At 36.6% G+C, this 17,840-nt stretch overlaps 2 protein-coding genes across 2 annotated transcripts; both read left to right on the forward strand.

The window, feature by feature from the left end:
• The first annotated feature begins 419 nt into the window (after positions 1 to 419).
• smc1a (structural maintenance of chromosomes 1A) lies at positions 420 to 12,367 on the forward strand. The gene is made up of 26 exons (XM_039651987.2): positions 420 to 995; positions 2,011 to 2,199; positions 2,346 to 2,458; positions 2,556 to 2,759; positions 2,834 to 3,072; positions 3,788 to 4,046; positions 4,123 to 4,263; positions 4,348 to 4,430; positions 4,770 to 4,869; positions 5,938 to 6,045; positions 6,178 to 6,363; positions 6,472 to 6,651; positions 6,757 to 6,903; positions 7,338 to 7,475; positions 7,588 to 7,704; positions 7,801 to 7,907; positions 7,995 to 8,136; positions 8,239 to 8,384; positions 8,518 to 8,671; positions 8,754 to 8,864; positions 8,950 to 9,106; positions 10,155 to 10,309; positions 10,417 to 10,568; positions 10,675 to 10,744; positions 10,853 to 10,963; positions 11,373 to 12,367. Exons 1-26 carry the CDS (start codon positions 887 to 889, stop codon positions 11,451 to 11,453), a joined length of 3,699 nt encoding a protein of 1,232 aa, XP_039507921.1. The 5' UTR covers positions 420 to 886; the 3' UTR covers positions 11,454 to 12,367.
• A 344-nt stretch (positions 12,368 to 12,711) lies between these two features.
• srm (spermidine synthase) lies at positions 12,712 to 17,468 on the forward strand. Its single transcript, XM_039651994.2, has 8 exons — positions 12,712 to 13,515; positions 14,242 to 14,362; positions 14,485 to 14,577; positions 15,115 to 15,268; positions 15,388 to 15,471; positions 15,558 to 15,703; positions 16,239 to 16,361; positions 16,447 to 17,468. Exons 1-8 carry the CDS (start codon positions 13,385 to 13,387, stop codon positions 16,462 to 16,464), a joined length of 870 nt encoding a protein of 289 aa, XP_039507928.2. The 5' UTR covers positions 12,712 to 13,384; the 3' UTR covers positions 16,465 to 17,468.
• Positions 17,469 to 17,840: the final 372 nt, after the last annotated feature.

The raw sequence follows: 17,840 nt of genomic DNA on the forward strand, positions 1-17,840 counted from the left end.
TGCACGGTCTTTGGCGTGCCTACGGTAATGGGATATGCTTGAAAGACATATATTATTTATGTTAATTTATTTTTACAATTCGGGGTTATTACTTAACTTAACTAAACTAAAACCAAAAAGTTATTTAACTGAAATAAAAAGGTAAAGAAAGTGTACTTGCCAAGGCAGCATCTCTAATTTCCATCACATTGGCTTTATGTACTAAAATAACTAAACTAAAACTGAAATGCCTATACAACTAGGCATATTTAAATAATAATAAAATAAAAAAACAAGATTACTAAAATTTAAAAATTAAACAAAATATTGATAAAATGATAGTATCCCAAATAAAAGAAAAAAGAAAAAAAAAAGAAGAAGAACGTAACCAGGCTAATATTTGGTGCTGGAGCGAGTTTCAAAGCAGTTTTATATAGTTTGATCTCAGCTAGAGTAGCTCATTGGTATTGTAACATTATTAAATATTCACGACAAATCGTTTAACAGAGGCTAGATTTACACATAGCCTACTGAAAGTATATCTCGATGGTCTTAATGTCTGGAAAAATATCTCGATAGAAGAAAGAAAAACATTTAAAAAACATTTTCTTTGTTTACATTGCGGATTTTGCAGTTGACCACCTGCAAGGCTTTTATTTTGCCTGCATTCTGCTCTAGACAGGGGGGCGTGTACACGTCTAGACCTTCATTTCAGTGCATGTTAAGATTATCTTTATCAGATTGTTGTAATTTCAGACGTGCAATCTCTGAAAAACGATATGTAACACATGTAGTTGCCAGCTCATTTTAAATCCGCTTGGCTATAGTCACAGAGAAGAAGCGCATCGCCACTGAGACTCTACAGAGCATCATTCTGACACGCCTCTCCTGAGAGAAATCTGTCAGCATGGGATATTTAAAGCTGATCGAGATCGAAAATTTCAAATCTTATAAAGGACGCCAAATAATCGGACCATTTCACAAATTTACAGCAATAATTGGACCAAATGGATCTGGTAAGTATTGTCTCTGGCGCTGATGCAGTTTAATTACACTGCAGTTAACACACACTGCATCAACGAAGTCGCTATGGTTATATTATTAACATTTAAACGTATTATTTTTGGGTGCCAAATTCATGTCCCAGAGGTTGATTTTTATATACAAAAATGTCTGTTTTTTTTCCCTTTTCGTAGGTCATATTAAAATTGTATTCTTAGAAACTTTTTTTCATGATTTATAATTTCAGCAAACATTTGAAATTTATCATCATTTAGTTTGCTACTAACTTTCATATATTAAGCTGTTTGCAATATTCATTCATATTATATACTTAAAATCATAAAAATAAAATATTTTAAAAAAATGTTTAGCCTATTTGTTGTAAGAGTCTCGGTGAACACATTTAATGTGTAGGTATCAAAAACTATGACTTCATTATTTATTTTTGCTACTATATTATATTCATATTTGAAGTTATTCATAATATTGATTGTTTAAATAGTCTCAGTTAACATTACTGACCATCAATTTATTCCAACGCTGTGTGTATTTGTTTACCAAGGAGACAAAAGTCCTAGTCTAGATATAAGCCATGTTAGGTGTGCAGAAATATTTATTTCTTCATTCATTTTTGCTGCTAATTTTTAAATATTATTATAACAATAAAAAATACTGTTGTCCCCTAATTTTTTTTAAAACGTTATGTACTTGTTTACCAATGAGGCTAAAGTCTCAGTGAAAGTATAAGATGTGTGGGGAAAATGAAATAACAGGAAAAATTCAAGGTGAATATATATATATATATATATATATATATATATATATATATATATATATATATATATATTTAAGCAGAATATTGTGCATCATTTCCAATAAAATTTAAGTTTGGTCAAATTATTAAGAAAAAAAAACAATTATTATTATTTCTGTTTTACTTATGTGCAAGCAACATGTGAGAATGAAAATTAAAATGTCAAACATTAAAACATGCCACCAGCTCAAAACCCAAAAATCACTGCTCTCCAGGGAAGTCAAACCTGATGGACGCCATCAGTTTTGTATTAGCAGAGAAGACCAGTAACCTTCGCGTTAAAACACTGAAGGATCTCATCCATGGAGCACCAGTAGGAAAACCAGCAGCCAACCGTGCCTTCGTGAGCATGGTCTACTGCGAGGACAATGGAGATGAATGCACTTTCACACGGGTCATCATTGGTAAATGTTCAAAATAAAGCTACTAAATTACTGAAAGTCCTGAAATTTGTTACAACTTCATGATAGTAAGTGAACCCCAAAAACTACAGTAAAAAATCTTTAAAGTATTTATTTTCCTAGTGAGATTAACAATTTGTATGTTACAGGTTCCTCCTCAGAGTATCGAATCAACAATAAGGTGGTCGGGCTTTCAGACTACAGCGAGGAACTTGAGAAACTGGGTATCCTTATTAAGGCCAGAAATTTTCTTGTGTTTCAGGTATACATCCTGCTTTTTTAGACCTCCTGCTTTTTTAGAATTATAGAAGTTATAAGATATAGTAGATTTCGTCTGTCTTTGTGTTTTTGTTGTGCAGGGTGCAGTGGAGTCGATAGCCATGAAGAATCCTAAAGAGAGGACGGCTTTGTTTGAGGAGATCTCCCGCTCTGGTGAGCTGGCCCAGGAATATGACCGCAGAAAGAAAGAGATGGTGAAAGCAGAAGAAGACACGCAGTTCAACTATCACCGCAAGAAGAACATCGCAGCAGAGCGCAAAGAGGCCAAACAGGAAAAAGAGGAGGTAAACTTACTGCACCACAAGTCTACAGTGACACCATTAATGCATTGTTGTTTAAACCTCTGCTCTCTGTTCAGGCTGAGAGATACCAGAGACTGAAGGATGAGGTGGTCAGGGCTCACGTTCAGCTACAGCTCTTTAAACTCTACCATAATGAGGAGGAGATCGAGAAGCTGAACAGAGAGTTGTCCCAGCGCAACCGTGAGATTGAGAAGGACAGGAAGAAGATGGACCATGTCGAGGAAGAGCTCAAGGAAAAGAAGAAAGAGCTAGGAAGAATGATGCGAGATCAGCAGAATGTGGAGAAGGAGATAAAGTGAGTGATAGGTTAATATATTATATATATATAAATATATAGTATTGTGCAAATGTCTTTAGTATCTGTTAGTATTTTCACCCATAAAAAAAGCTTTAAACCAGTTATTTATATCTTTTGCGGTAGTGTGTCAGTAGTAAATATCAGTTTAAATTAACAAATGTAATAATCTGACAATAGCTGGTATGATCCACACGGAGATCTGATCTCACCATATACTATTATATTTGGCCAAAAGTGATCTTTTTGTTTTTAATCGATTAAACAATCAAATTATGAAGAGTATGTTATATTTTGAGGAACAAAAGACCATTGTACAAAAATATTTGGCAAAAAAAGGTAAACTACAGCTACAGTATTATTTTACTATGCAAAAAAAAGCTGATTTTGCATGATTTCTTTGTATGACAACAAAGCATATATATATATATATATATATAACAGGAAATAACTGTTATATATATACAGTATATATATATATATATATATATATATAAATAATATAAATAATATTTATAAATATATAATATAAATATAAATAAATAAAAATAAATATAAATATAATTTATTATTAATTTAGAATTTTAATTTCAGGTTTTGTAAATTTAGTACATAGTTGAAATAAAAAAATAATAATTAATGGTTTTATTTAACTAGAATAACCCTGTATTAGACCACAAATTTGCTAAAGAAGTACTTCTCTAACCTCCTTTAGAGAGAAAGATGCTGAGCTGAATCAGAAACGGCCACAGTATATCAAAGCCAAGGAGAACACTGCCCATAAAATTAAGAAGCTCGAGGTGGCTCGAAAGTCTTTGCAGAACGCCCAGAAGATGTACAAGAAGCGTAAGGCAGACATAGAGGAACTGGACCATGAGCAGGGCGCTGTGGAGATGGCAAGGCAGGAGTTTGATGAACGGATGGAAGAGGAAGCCCAGAGTCAAGGCCAAGATCTGACACTTGAGGAGAACCAGGTTAGCCGAACTCGGGAAATCTGAAAGATCTAACTGTGTTTAAATTTTTCATTTGACACTTTTACTGTTATCTCAGGTGAAGCAGTATCACAGGCTGAAGGAGGAGGCCAGTAAGCGGGCAGCTACCTTGGCACAGGAGCTAGAGAAGTTTAACAGGGACCAAAAGGCCGACCAGGACAGACTGGATCTAGAGGAGAGGAAGAAAATTGAGACAGAGGTACATTGGGAAATGATTATTAACTATTTTCTTTTGTCCCTTTGTGAGACACAGATTTCTTAAATCTCTTTCTTTGGATTAAAGGCCAAAATAAAGCAGAAGATTCGAGAGATCGAGGAAAACCAGAAGCGCATTGAAAAGCTGGAGGACTATATTGCAACTAGCAGGTGTTTCAGAGATAATTAAAAAATCAATAGCTCCAAATCTAAAATTTGGATTGTTTTTTAAATAATATTTGATATACACCCAATTATGAAATACTCCAATCTGTGAAAATACTCCAATCTATATATATACACACCTGGTTATATTTAGATATTGAAATGCACATTTAGATAATATTTATTTGTAAACGTAATATATTTATTTAAAAAACAATGTCTTTTTGTTACTGTCATATTACTGTTGCTATCTCTAGTGACTTTTAAAATGACCCTTCAATCACCCTTCAATTTCTTGAGATGGAAAACTTGAATTTTGAGCCATCTCTGCGTTTCTCTCATCAGGCAGTCTCTGGATGAACAGAGGCGTATGGAAGAGGAACTGACTGAGGAAGTGGAGCTGGCCAAAAGAAGGATTGATGAGATAAACATGGAGTTAAACCAAGTAATAAAACACACATTGATTTACTCACTGAAATACAGTGTGGGGAGTAACGCATTACAAAAGTAATACATTACAGTAACATATTACTTTTTGCTGTAACGCTGTAGTGTAAGGCATTACTAATCAATTTTCAGTAATATTTTACTCGTTACATGTTCAGTGAGGCTTGTATTACAGTTGTATTACAGTGTATTGTCTGCTTTTATTTCCTAAAGGCAACAGACTATGTGAAAGTTTTAAAGCAGTCTTTTAGTGCCAGTTCAGAGCGGTCGCGTCTGTAACATTGTTTTTTACTCATAAATGCGAACACGAAAACTAAAATAAAATGAATATTTTAAGTTCTATGGAGACTGGAGAGACAACCCTTCCTCATCCGATTTGCGCAGTGTAATTAACAGAATTACAAAAAATATATTTTGCCTCCTATGTTTTTGTCACGCATGAATGTGTGTCTTTTCCCTAATATTAAAAATAAAACATAGACTGATATTTGTCTTATTTCTGGAGTCCCTTAAGGAAGTAGCCTATATACGTTTCAATACATGTATTTTCTGAGAATTTTTATTTCAAGTTTTGACTGCAAATGTCATGTCCATAATGCTGGACTTCCCCAATTTTAAATAATTTAATTAACTAGTTTTGTGGTGTAGGTCTACGTATTTTATAATGTTAACTTCAAATAATACTAATAGCCTAATTTAAAGATAAGGCAGCATTGGATCTGGACGTAAGGAGAATAACGCTGGAGTTGGAAGAGGTGTGTCACGATTCTGTAGGTTCGTGGATCTGAGTCGTGTGGCGAATCGCGATTTTGGTTTCATATTGCATATCGTTACAGCCCCAAAGTTAAGTTCTACTTAGTTATTTTGGTGAAAGTAACTCAAAAGTAATACATGAGTAATGTAACGCATTACAATTCTGAGACAGTAATATTGTAAGGTAATGAATTACTTTTAAATAACAGTAACAAGTAATACCTAATGTATTACAGTTTGGAAGTAACTTGCACAACACTGCTGAAATATCATCAATACTTCGTTTTAATTTCTGTGATGATTTTGGTCACAGGTGATGGAGCAACTTGGAGATGCTCGTATTGACAGGCAAGAGAACAGCCGTCAGCAGCGCAAAGCTGAAATTATGGAGAGCATTAAGCGGCTTTACCCCGGCTCAGTGGTGAGTTGCTGTGTATAGACACAATTTCAATTTTAGCTTGCAGCAGAAGCTTGTAAGATGTCCACAAAGAGCTTTCACTGTATTTATTCCGTTATGTGCACTTAAATCCCATTTAAATTTTTATCCAAACAGTATGGCAGACTGATCGACTTATGCCAGCCCACTCAGAAGAAATACCAGATTGCAGTGACCAAAGTCCTGGGAAAAAACATGGACGCCATCATTGTGGACTCTGAGAAAACCGGCCGAGATTGCATCCAGTACATTAAAGAGCAAAGAGGAGAACCGGAGACCTTTCTGCCTCTCGACTATTTGGAGGTACAGACGGATTTCAATAAACGATTCATGAGTTGAGGTCTGAATTCTCCACAGCGTTGAGTGGCGAGTGGGATGTGTTTCACTGGACGCATGCTTCTCTCCCTCAAGGTGAAACCCACAGATGAGAAACTGAGAGAGCTTCGGGGGGCAAAGCTGGTGATCGACGTGATCCGCTATGAGCCGCCACACATAAAGAAAGCCCTTCAGTATGCCTGCGGGAATGCTTTAGTGTGCGAGAATGTGGAGGACGCTCGCAGGATTGCCTTCGGAGGACCATACCGTCATAAGGTTTAAATATGTTGTATAAATTGAATATACTGTAAAGCACATTCTGTACGAAAGGATATCTTGTTCAAGCTATTCATCTTCAATTCTGTCTTATTTCTTTTACAGACCGTGGCCTTGGATGGAACTCTCTTCCAAAAGTCAGGTGTGATCTCTGGAGGAGCTAGCGACCTGAAAGCAAAGGCTCGGCGTTGGGACGAGAAGGCTGTGGACAAACTTAAGGAAAAGAAAGAGAAACTAACAGAGGAATTGAAGGTGGCACACAAAAGAGCTTCAGGGAAACTTCATTCACTGCTGGAATGTAGGGCTGTCACAATCATTTAAATTCAATAAAAAATATTATACTATTTAAAAAATGACAAAAAATATAATAAAATGACAAAATAGTTTTATAAAATCAATAATAAAAAATATTGGTTTCCATTAACACTGTTATATATATAATTATAATATATATAGTAATTATTTATAATAATTATCTATGTAATTTATATAATTTGTTTATATTAAATTTGGATAAAAATTAAAGGTTCATGTGAATCATCACAATTAGATAAAATAATATTGATCAAGTGACAGCAATAATCATAATTCATTCATTTGTGAAATAAAGGCATAAGTATTGCGTGAAAGTAAATTTTTTTTATTTACTTTTTTAACAAGCCGGTTTTATATTTTTGTCTCCTCAGGAACAAATGAAGGCAAAGAGAAAGGAGGCAGAGCTCAGACAGGTTCAGTCTCAGGCACACGGGCTGCAGATGAGACTCAAATACTCTCAGAGTGATCTGGAACAGACCAAAACTCGCCACCTCTCTCTGAACATGCAGGTAAACATGAGCAACAACGCCTCAGTCAAGAAGTGACTTCAAAATATAGAGGATTCGGATTTATGCTTTAAGATGTTACAACGTGTTTGTCAAAATTTGTTTGTCACTGTAGGAGAAATCAAAGTTGGAGAGTGAGCTGGCAAATTTTGGCCCACGAATCAATGACATAAAACGAATCATCCAATCACGAGAGAGGGACATTACAGAGTTACGAGATCGCATGAACCTGGTAAGAGCTTTGGTGAAATGAAGAAATGTTGCTTTGAATTGCAACCAGATGTGTAATAATGCTCTAATAATGATTATTTGTTATGGCCATTTATAGGTGGAGGATGAGGTCTTTGTTGATTTCTGTGAAGAGATAGGTGTGCGAAATATCCGAGAGTTTGAAGAGGAAAAAGTAAAGAGGCAGAATGAGATTGCCAAAAAACGGTGACCCTCTCAAGGACAATGTACTATACAGGTTACCAACTCCTCAGTGGACTGTAATGATCTAACTTGTGTTAAATGCAATTCTAGGCTGGAGTTTGAGACACAGAAGACCCGCCTGGCCATCCAGCTTGATTATGAGAAGAACCAGTTGAAGGAGGACCAGGAGAAAGTGATGATGTGGGAACAGACTGTTAAGAAGGATGAGAACGAGATTGAAAGACTTAAAAAGGTGACCGAGAATAGAGGAGAAAAAAGTCTTGACAAGCAAATCAGTCAAATCTTTTAGCACGAAAAACTAAACAGTAACTCATGTCATTCCCCACCACCTCAGGAGGAACACAGACATATGAAAATCATTGATGAGACAATGGCACAGCTACAGGACCTGAAGAACCAGCATCTCACTAAGAAGGGAGAGGTCAATGACAAGAACCGAGAGATGGAGGAGATCCGTAAGAAACTAGGGTCTGCCAACAAGTGAGATATATTCATATTCTCTTAGTTCTTAAGATCTTCTCAAATGTAAAGTTAATAGATTATCATTTATTAGTGCTGGTCACATGCATGTAGTGTAATATTGAAGTAATGTTCTACATGTTTGTTATGTTAGAGAGCTGACGCAGCTGCAGAAGGAAGTAACCGCCATCGAGACCAAACTGGAACAGAAACGCAGTGACAGACACAACTTACTGCAAGCCTGCAAGATGCAGGACATCAAACTACCCCTCAAATCAGGGACAATGGATGACATCAGCCAGGGAGAGGTACAGACACACACATACTTTACTCACACGTACTTCTTTTTTCAATCACAGACAAAAAGTACACACCGATATGTCCACATAGGGAAGCTCGCAAGTTGAGGATTCGATCAGCAGCCCGAAGGCATCAAGTTCTGTGCATGCCAAAGAGGCCCTCATAGAGATTGACTACAGCAACTTAAATGAGGACCTCAAGGTAATTTAAATTGATGAAATATCATGAATTGGTTGTTTGACAAGCAACATGGAACAATCAAAAGCTATGTGAAACCTTTCTAAAGGATTCTCTGTCAGAGGATGAGATCAAGGCAGAGATGAACACCCTACAGCAGAGGCTGAACGAGCAGCAAAGCATCCTGCAGAGAATCAGCGCTCCCAACATGAAGGCCATGGAGAAACTCGAGAGCGTTAGAGACAAGTTCCAGGAGACCAGTGATGGTGAGCCCAAAAGTCCAGACTCAACTCTCTCTCTAGCTAATCTTGACTCTGAGAAATCTGTGACAATAGTATGTTGAGTCTAAGGGCGTTTTCACACCTGAAAGTCCGCACCAAGGTCCGAACCAAAGTTCACGTTTTGATACATTTTATACTTTCAGAAAGTTTTGGTTTGGTTTCTTGCGTCCTGTCGTCATCATCTATGTGGGCTGCATCTTGACATTGATGGGTTTAGTAAATGGACGTACTATATTGTACTATATTGCCATTTTTATGGCATAATTATCGAGTACCAACTATACACAAGGCTAGTTCAAATTCGCCAAATGAACGTCCTCACCGTGCGAACATTTTATCGTTGCCGGCAGGAAAGGAGGAGAAGACTGCAAGTTGACTTCTTATGTCATCAGAACATTAACATTAAAAACCTCATCTTCTCATCTCACCGTATGCAACCACAGCTCATTTTTCCTGCCAACTTCTGTTTTTTTGGCTTTTTTAGGAACAACCAGAACTTCCTGTAAAAGGTCTAAAAGTCCGAACCATACAGAAATGCTTTCACACTAGAAACAAACCAAATCTTTGTTCAGTTTGATCCGGACCGAGACTACCTCTTTCCGTCAGACCAAATTTCATCTGTTTGGTGCGGGCCGTGGTCCAGGGGAGGTTTCACTCCTGTTATTTTAATTCGGACCAAACTGAAAAGTCAAAAAGTCCGGACCAAACAAGGTAGGTGTGAAAGGGCCCTAAATCAGTGGCACTCAACCTTTTTGACTTCAAGACCCCCATTGACAACGGTGCTTTTCACCTTATTAATATACAGAAATCAGGAGTGGCAATTGAAATAAAATAAAGAAAATAATTGTATAATTCAAATAATTAAATTCCGTAATTAAAATTTTTTACAGATAAAATAAGAACTATGTCCGTTTACATCTTGATTTCAAAGTTTATTTTGTCGTCTTTCAAATCATTTTAAACCCCACCTGGTCCCCTGGTTGAGAACCACTGGTCTAAATAATAACCCATCTACTTTTAATATGCCTTTCAGAGTTTGAAGCTGCTCGAAAAAGAGCCAAGAAAGCCAAACAAGCATTCGAGCAGATCAAGAAAGAGCGGTTTGATCGTTTCAATGCCTGTTTTGAGTCTGTTGCCACCAACATTGATGAGATCTACAAATCGCTGTCACGTAACAGCAGTGCACAGGTTAATAAAGCACTCTGAACTCACTATCTCTTTTTTAAAAAGATAATCCTACAATAACACAAGTAGGATTTCTAACTTAATTTAAGGGATACTCTATATCCTTTCAGGCATTCCTAGGGCCAGAGAACCCAGAAGAACCATACTTGGATGGAATCAACTACAACTGTGTGGCTCCAGGAAAGAGGTTCAGGCCCATGGATAACCTGTCAGGAGGAGAGAAGACTGTGGCTGCTTTAGCTCTGCTTTTTGCCATTCACAGGTGCCATTTTTGCCATTCACTTTTCTTTTTTTCTTTCTTTAAAAGTAAACTAGTTTGTTTTGGACACCCTTCAGATTAAAAAAAATGCATTTCCGTTCCTTCATAGCTACAAGCCTGCACCTTTCTTTGTCTTGGATGAGATTGATGCTGCTTTGGATAATACCAACATAGGCAAGGTGTGTGTTTGCTAACTTGTAGGAAGGGCTCTTCCAATGCAAATGCATGGATGCAACTAAACTGAATGGCGTAAATATAAGATTTGTATTTAACTTCTTAACCTGCAGGTGGCCAACTACATAAAGGACCAGTCAGTCCAGAATTTTCAGGCCATTGTTATCTCTCTCAAAGAGGAGTTCTACACAAAAGCTGACTCCCTCATAGGAGTTTACCCTGAGGTTTGTATTCCAGCAATGGGCTGTATTAATATAGACCATTTCACAAGATGTAAACGACACTGGTCCAGAAACACTTCCTGTTTCAGTTTGTAACTGTTTTCTTTATTTCACATGTAAAGATGTTTGTTTAACTTTTTGATTCAGTTTTAAATGTTCTGTTGGTTGTATTTTATCCCAGCTTTTATGTAGTGTTAAAAAACTGAAACAGGAAGTGCTTCTGGACCAGTGTTGTTTACATCTTGTGAAATGGTCTATAAACATATCAACAGTAGTTAATGCATACAAGTGTTCCAGTGAAATAAAACCCATCCCAAGCTTATCATTATATTGTACACCTTTTTTAGTTTATATATTAAGTTGATTTAAAATAATTATAATAATAATATATCAAACCTTCATTTATTCACAGCAAGGAGATTGTGTCATCAGTAAGGTGCTGACCTTTGATCTTTCCCAGTATCCAGATGCCAATCCCAATCCTAATGATTAGGTTGTGTTGATTTGAATTTGTTGGTAGACAGCTGTGAGATTGATCAAAAGTATCTTTTAAAAACATAATGCTAATCATTGATGTTTACTTTTTTTATATAATGAATGTTGCTATAATAAGTGTTAAATTGTCTGCTATATTGTGTTCCAAATAGAATGCATGATTGTGCAAGTATTCAGTTGTTCTATGAATATTAGATGTGTATGAACAGCTTTTCATGTTCAGTCAACTAGATCAGTGTTATGGGTAATGTTTTGTTTGCACTCACACTCTCAACAGAGAACATATGATCTGCCTATTGTCAAGTGTGCCTTGTGGATGATCCGTTCATTCAGTATAATGTAACGATCAGTATTTGTGAAATGTTTTTTCTCTTTTGTCTTCATGGGAAACTATGTTATGTGTAAACAGTATTCAAACTGAAAAAACTTGTGTCATGTGCTAGTCAACGTGATTTTGTCAGGGAAGACATGTTCTTGGATCAATATATTTTGTTGATCCTGGATCAACATTCCTGTCCCAAAATGTAGTCCTTACCCATTCCCTACCCCTAAACCTAACCCTACCCATAACTTTTCCCTAAAATCAGATGGTAATGGTAGGTGAATAACACTGATGTTTAAGTACTTCATCCTGGTTCTAAGCTTAAACTTGACATAAACTGTAAACTTGTCCCTCAAATCTGATTGGTTGATTGGAAAGTTGTTCCAGGATCAACTAAGATGTTGATCTAGGAACATGTGGTAGTGAAATCACGTTCACCATCTTGTGCTCATGGCACGTTCCACAAATATGGTACACAAATATATAGCCTACCCTATTTTGCAGGATTATAGGCATTATTATTATTATTCCCATGATTTTTCCAATAATTCCCAAAAGTAAGAAAATAAATAAAAAATAAACCATCTGAATTAAAACTTAGGTTGCCTTTTCTGAGGTTGATAATCAAAGTTTTCTGAACAGCATCTCCTTTCTTCCTATTAAATCCCTTTGGTAAATCATCTTTAAAAAACTTAAATTATTCTAATGAGTCATAATTATGACCCTTTTTTAAAGACATACTTAGCACTTACTGTCATCATTTTTACTTTTTATATCATAATTATCAGTATGTCACTTTCGACTTTATCTCATAATTATGACAGTCCCCAGGATTCATAGACAAAGTTTCAGCCTAAAATGCATGTTTATCTGTTTTAACTGAAAGCTGACTGAAATTTGCACTGGCATGTCTTAAATACGTCACTCCCATTGTTTTGTCTCAAGATGCACACCAGTAATGTTTTCTTCTAGAGCATATTTATAAAAGCTACTTAAATGTCCTGATTGAACTAAATCCTAATCCTGGCTTAATCTAAGACCTATCTGTGAAACCAGGGCAGTATGTAATAATTTTGGTGTGCCATAATTCAACTTTGTATCTCATATTGATATTAAGAACTAGAATGCTGTGGTATATGTAGAAAAATAAATGAGTAGTATAGTTTGAAAATACTAATAGGTTCTATGCTTAACAGTTTCAGGGCCTATTTTGTACCCTATTCGTGGAAGGTGCCACAACTGTCGCTAAATGTTACATGGAACAAAAATAAATACCAGAAAAAGAACACATTAAACTTGTAATTAAATAGATAAAGCAGAGCACACCCTAGCACACCTGACGTTCCCACTCACTCACTAACACCAATTTTCACGTGGGCTCACCCTCACCGGCACAAACTCAACCATGCTTGCACAAACATGCCCCGCCCTCATGACTGTTGCCTACGTCAGCTAGCTCACATTGGTCGCCTCTGATTTCTTATGTTCGGTTGCACTGCAGAGAACGCCCAACGTGTCAGTCGGCATTCAAGATCTCCAGTAACTCCTTACAGTGGACTGGTTTGATCAGATTAAACCCACCGCTGCTCAGATTTAACACCCCGGCAATGGACAGCATCAAAGACGGGTGGTTTACCGAGACATGCACATTATGGCCAGGCCAAGCGATGAGTCTTCAAGTGGAGGAAGTGTTGCATCATAAAAAATCCAATTTCCAGGACGTGATGGTTTTTAAAAGGTGAGTTTTTTTTGTGTGTAAAGTGGGTTCAATTTCTGTCGGTGCATACGTGAAGCTATTGGTTACAACTGATGCGGAGAACGCTGTGATTACCTCACTTTTCTCGGAGGTGTCAATCCACTCAATACAGCACGTTGGCTTATGGCTGTCTTGCTGTGTGGGTGCTGCGGCTAGCCGGCTAATTGTATAGCCTGATGTAGGTCTGGCGTGGCAGAGTGTTCAAACTATGAGACTGCCTTGCTTTTGTACTTTAAACGTATATTTTACGTAAACCATTACATTGCTACAATTTTAGTATGTCAGAGCGTTTAAAATAGACAATCGTGCTTATAATAATTAGCTTTAATAGTGTTGTACATGCACACTTAAAAAAGAACAGCATGTCCATGGCCTTTTCTGCTGTTTAAACACTTATTCCTGCTGTACTGGTGATCTACTCACTGGCTCAAGGCAGTAAACTGTAACTAGAGTCATTCATGCTGTTAAAAATACAAATATAAGGTTGAAGTTATAGTTTCTGCCCTGAAAATCAATGCAATTTGCACATATGCCTAAGGTGTTGCCCAATATAATATGTGATGAGAGGCCAGCTGTCATCTCAAATGTCACATGCTTGGTTGCAATGCTGTATCCGTTGTGCTTGTTCTGTTTGCGATACCTTTTCATTGCTTAATGTATTAAGAAAGATTATCTTGAATGATTACATAACTGATTTTCTTTATACAGTAAGACGTATGGAAATGTGCTGGTTTTGGATGGAGTCATCCAATGCACAGAACGAGATGAATTTTCTTATCAAGAAATGATCGCCAATCTACCTCTCTGCTGCCACCCTTGCCCAAGGAAGGTGCGTACTTTCATATTTGTGCTTCATGTAAATTTGATTTGGAAGAACTGAAACTGGTTGGGTGTTTAGTTTCTATATGGTACAGTATTTGGTTTAGTTGTTTTCCTCCTTCCTGTCGGCAGGTTCTCATCATTGGTGGAGGAGACGGTGGCGTCCTGAGGGAGGTTGTCAAGCATCCGCTGGTGGAGTCTGTTGTTCAGTGTGAGATTGATGAGGTTTGTATCAAGTTATGTCTTGAATGTCTAATAAAGGACAGTAAAGACATTCTCTTCATTAAAGACACCTTTTCTATTCATCAAATAGTCCCATCATGGTTTCCACAACAACATTTAAGCAGCTGTTTTCAGAATTGCTGATAATAAGAAATGTTTCTTGAGAGGCAGATCAGCATATTAGGATGGTTTCTGAAGGATCATGTGACACTGAAGACTGGAGTTATGATGCTGGAAATTCAAATCCAGCTTTGCCATCACAGGAATAAATTATCTTTGAAAATAGAAAATAGTTTTAAATTGTAATATTTCACAATATTACTGTTTTACTGTATTTTTAATCAAATAAAATGCTGCCTTGGTGCATTTGAAAAACATATAACATCAGTTTACCATCTATGTGTTGAAGAGCTTCTCAAGTCTCATTTGTTTTCCTTCATGGCTGTTGTTTGCTTTTAATATATTTACATTTGTTCAGTCTTGTCTTATTTCATCATAATGTATGGCCCCTTGAATTTCATGGATCACATTTATTCCCAGGATGTAATAAATGTCTCCAAGAAGTACCTCCCTGGAATGGCAAAAGGCTTCTTCAGCCCCAAACTTACTCTGCATGTAGGTGATGGCTTTGAATTTATGAAAAAGAATCAGGATGCCTTTGACATCATCATAACAGACTCATCAGACCCTGTCGGTATGCAGCCCACTGTGGCGTTGAAGTTTCTTTTTTTGCATTGGTAAATCATGATTTAGCCATTGACTCCCAGACAAAACATGTTCATTTCAGGCTGATCTCATTTTACCCTGTCACAGGTCCGGCTGAAAGCTTGTTCAAAGAGTCTTACTATCAGCTCATGAAAACGGCACTTTGTGAGGGAGGAATTCTTTGTTGTCAAGGTAGACATAATTGTAGCACTAGAAAAAAGCCCAAAATAAAGAATATTAGTGACGCATGTTTGTAATTTTCTGCTGTAATTTTACAGGAGAGTGTCAGTGGTTGCATTTGGAGCTAATAAAGGAAATGCGGACCTTCTGTAAGACCCTCTTTCCTGTAGTGGATTATGCATACTGCACCATTCCAACATATCCAAGCGGACAAATCGGCTTCATGCTTTGTAGTAAAAATCCGGTACGGTTTTTCTGTTTAATTAGCTTTTAATAACCGCTTTTGTTTGAAAAGCTTTACAATTCCTTTATTACTTTCACACATGTTGTTGCCATTTATACACTATCATTCAAACGTTTAAGATTTTTTCATTTTTTTTTTCAGCAAAGATGCATTAAATTGACCAATGAATGACATTAAAGACATAATTATAATGGTACTAAAGATTTCCATTTCAAATAAATGCTGTTTTTTGAAAAAAATAATAATAATAATTAATAAGCAGCAAATCAGCATATTAGAATGATTTCTGAAGGATCATGTGACACTGGAGTTATGATGCTGAAAATTCAACCATCACAGGAATAAATAAAAATTTTAAATATTAATGTATTTAAATTATAATTGAGAACAGTTATTTTAAATTGTACTTAATTACTGTTCTTACTGTGTTTTATCAAATAAATGCAACTTTAGTGATTACAAGAGTTTGTACAGACCCCAAACTTTTTTTTATAATAATAATAGTAAGTGTAATTAATGAATTTGTTTATTGCAGAAAACAAATTTCCGTGAGCCAATACGAGAACTAACAAGAGATGAAATTGAGAGCATGAGCCTGAAATATTACAATCCTGAAATCCACCGCGCTGCATTCATCCTCCCAGAATTTGCCAGAAAGGTGAGATACAGCCCATTGTTTTCTATTCCTTTTGCTCTTTACTTTGCGTTCTTAAGGAAAGTTAAATGACCCGTTGTTTACACAGGTACTAAGTGAAGCGTAAATGGTTTCATGGGTGCCATCTTGTCAACACGCTGCCTTCTGTGAAAGCAGAACCAAACCCCCACAGCGCATCCCTCTCCAGCTTCATTTTGATTGGTCAATGGATGGCTACAAGTGCAAATGCCTTCTGTGGGGGACATTCTCCGTTTCTCTGTCCAGTTCCATCAGTGCTTCTGTCAAGTCTTTTGAGTTGTTTGGTTTTACAATTCCATTTCCCACATCAAAGCTTTAGAACTATAGAAACAGAAAACCATGCATGTTCTGTGACCGATTGCACAGTACTTTCACACGAGGACTATCTCTTACTCGTGTTGAGCAACGTAAAAAAACAGGACAATGTTCCACCAGAGCTTTTTTGGCATTACTCACTCAGCTAAGAACAGGTATTTTAAATAAACTGCATAATCTATACACCCAGAGACTTAACAGGTCAATAACAATGCTAAATTTTCTTAACATGCAGTATTAAGGTTTCATATTATGGGTCAGTATATCCACACTTAACCATTGTCAAACAAAAGGAAATTGTATTTAGTATTGTAATAATTTCTAAAACTATTACTCTAAAAGTGTTTTCATTTTTACCCCGTGAAGGTGGACATATGGATCTCTGATTGACTGACTTGTGTGTTCTGGCTCTCATGAATAATTCTGATTACATGATGTGGTTTGTGTAGAGCAAATAGATGTTTGGTAGGCTATGCAGCCTTTTTGAGTGAAATGCTATAGTGTATTGCAAACGTGCTTATGGTCAATGGACTCTAGGATGGAACGATTTTGATATGTCTTAACATTATAAATACTGGACTACATTGAGACGTCTTAATTTTGAACATAATTATGGAGGTATGCTTCAGGACTAAATAACGAACTTTTTAGGCTAGTAGGACAAACTATTTTATACTCTGTTAAGTTTTACTGGGTAGAAATGTTTATCTGTCCTTTTACAATTTCATGTTGTAAATTTCATAAATAGTTTTGAAATAATAAAAAGGTGTAATCACATTTTGGTATTGATTTTCTGTTCAACGAAACGGGGAAATCTTCAGACTGTACAAAACGCGTCTCTTAGATGTCGCGAGACTCGCTACTCAACAGGTCCCGCTCCGTGTAACACAGGCACTCCATAGCGTCACAATGTCCGCAGGTAAGTTACACCACTAGTTTCCGAAAGTACGAGGTTGTGTTGCGGCGTTGACCACCGGCAGCTCTCTCTACTCTCTCTCGTAGCCCTTTCACGGAGCTCCTGCAGCTCTTGCGTTAGTATATTCCCGCTCTAAAAGATAAAACCGTATTTAACATAAACGGTTCGTCGCTAATCCGCGGCCGCCATCTCTTTGGTGTGTATTTTGTGGAAGTCTCTTATTTATTTATTTA

This window comes from Pimephales promelas, chromosome 20 (genome assembly GCF_988280905.1).
Source record: "Pimephales promelas chromosome 20, fPimPro1.hap1.1, whole genome shotgun sequence".
NCBI classification, from domain to species: Eukaryota; Metazoa; Chordata; class Actinopteri; order Cypriniformes; family Leuciscidae; genus Pimephales; species Pimephales promelas.

Bases quoted from the DNA above. Each gene is read 5' to 3' on its own strand.
- srm (XM_039651994.2), top strand. From the start codon at position 13,385: ATGGACAGCATCAAAGACGGGTGGTTTACCGAGACATGCACATTATGG. The intron at 13,516-14,241 runs GTGAGTTTTTTT...TTCTTTATACAG, and splicing joins GACGTGATGGTTTTTAAAAG to TAAGACGTATGGAAATGTGC. The intron at 14,363-14,484 runs GTGCGTACTTTC...TCCTGTCGGCAG, and splicing joins GCCACCCTTGCCCAAGGAAG to GTTCTCATCATTGGTGGAGG.
- smc1a (XM_039651987.2), top strand. From the start codon at position 887: ATGGGATATTTAAAGCTGATCGAGATCGAAAATTTCAAATCTTATAAA. The intron at 7,908-7,994 runs GTGACCCTCTCA...ATGCAATTCTAG, and splicing joins AATGAGATTGCCAAAAAACG to GCTGGAGTTTGAGACACAGA. The intron at 8,672-8,753 runs GTACAGACACAC...ATGTCCACATAG, and splicing joins ATGACATCAGCCAGGGAGAG to GGAAGCTCGCAAGTTGAGGA.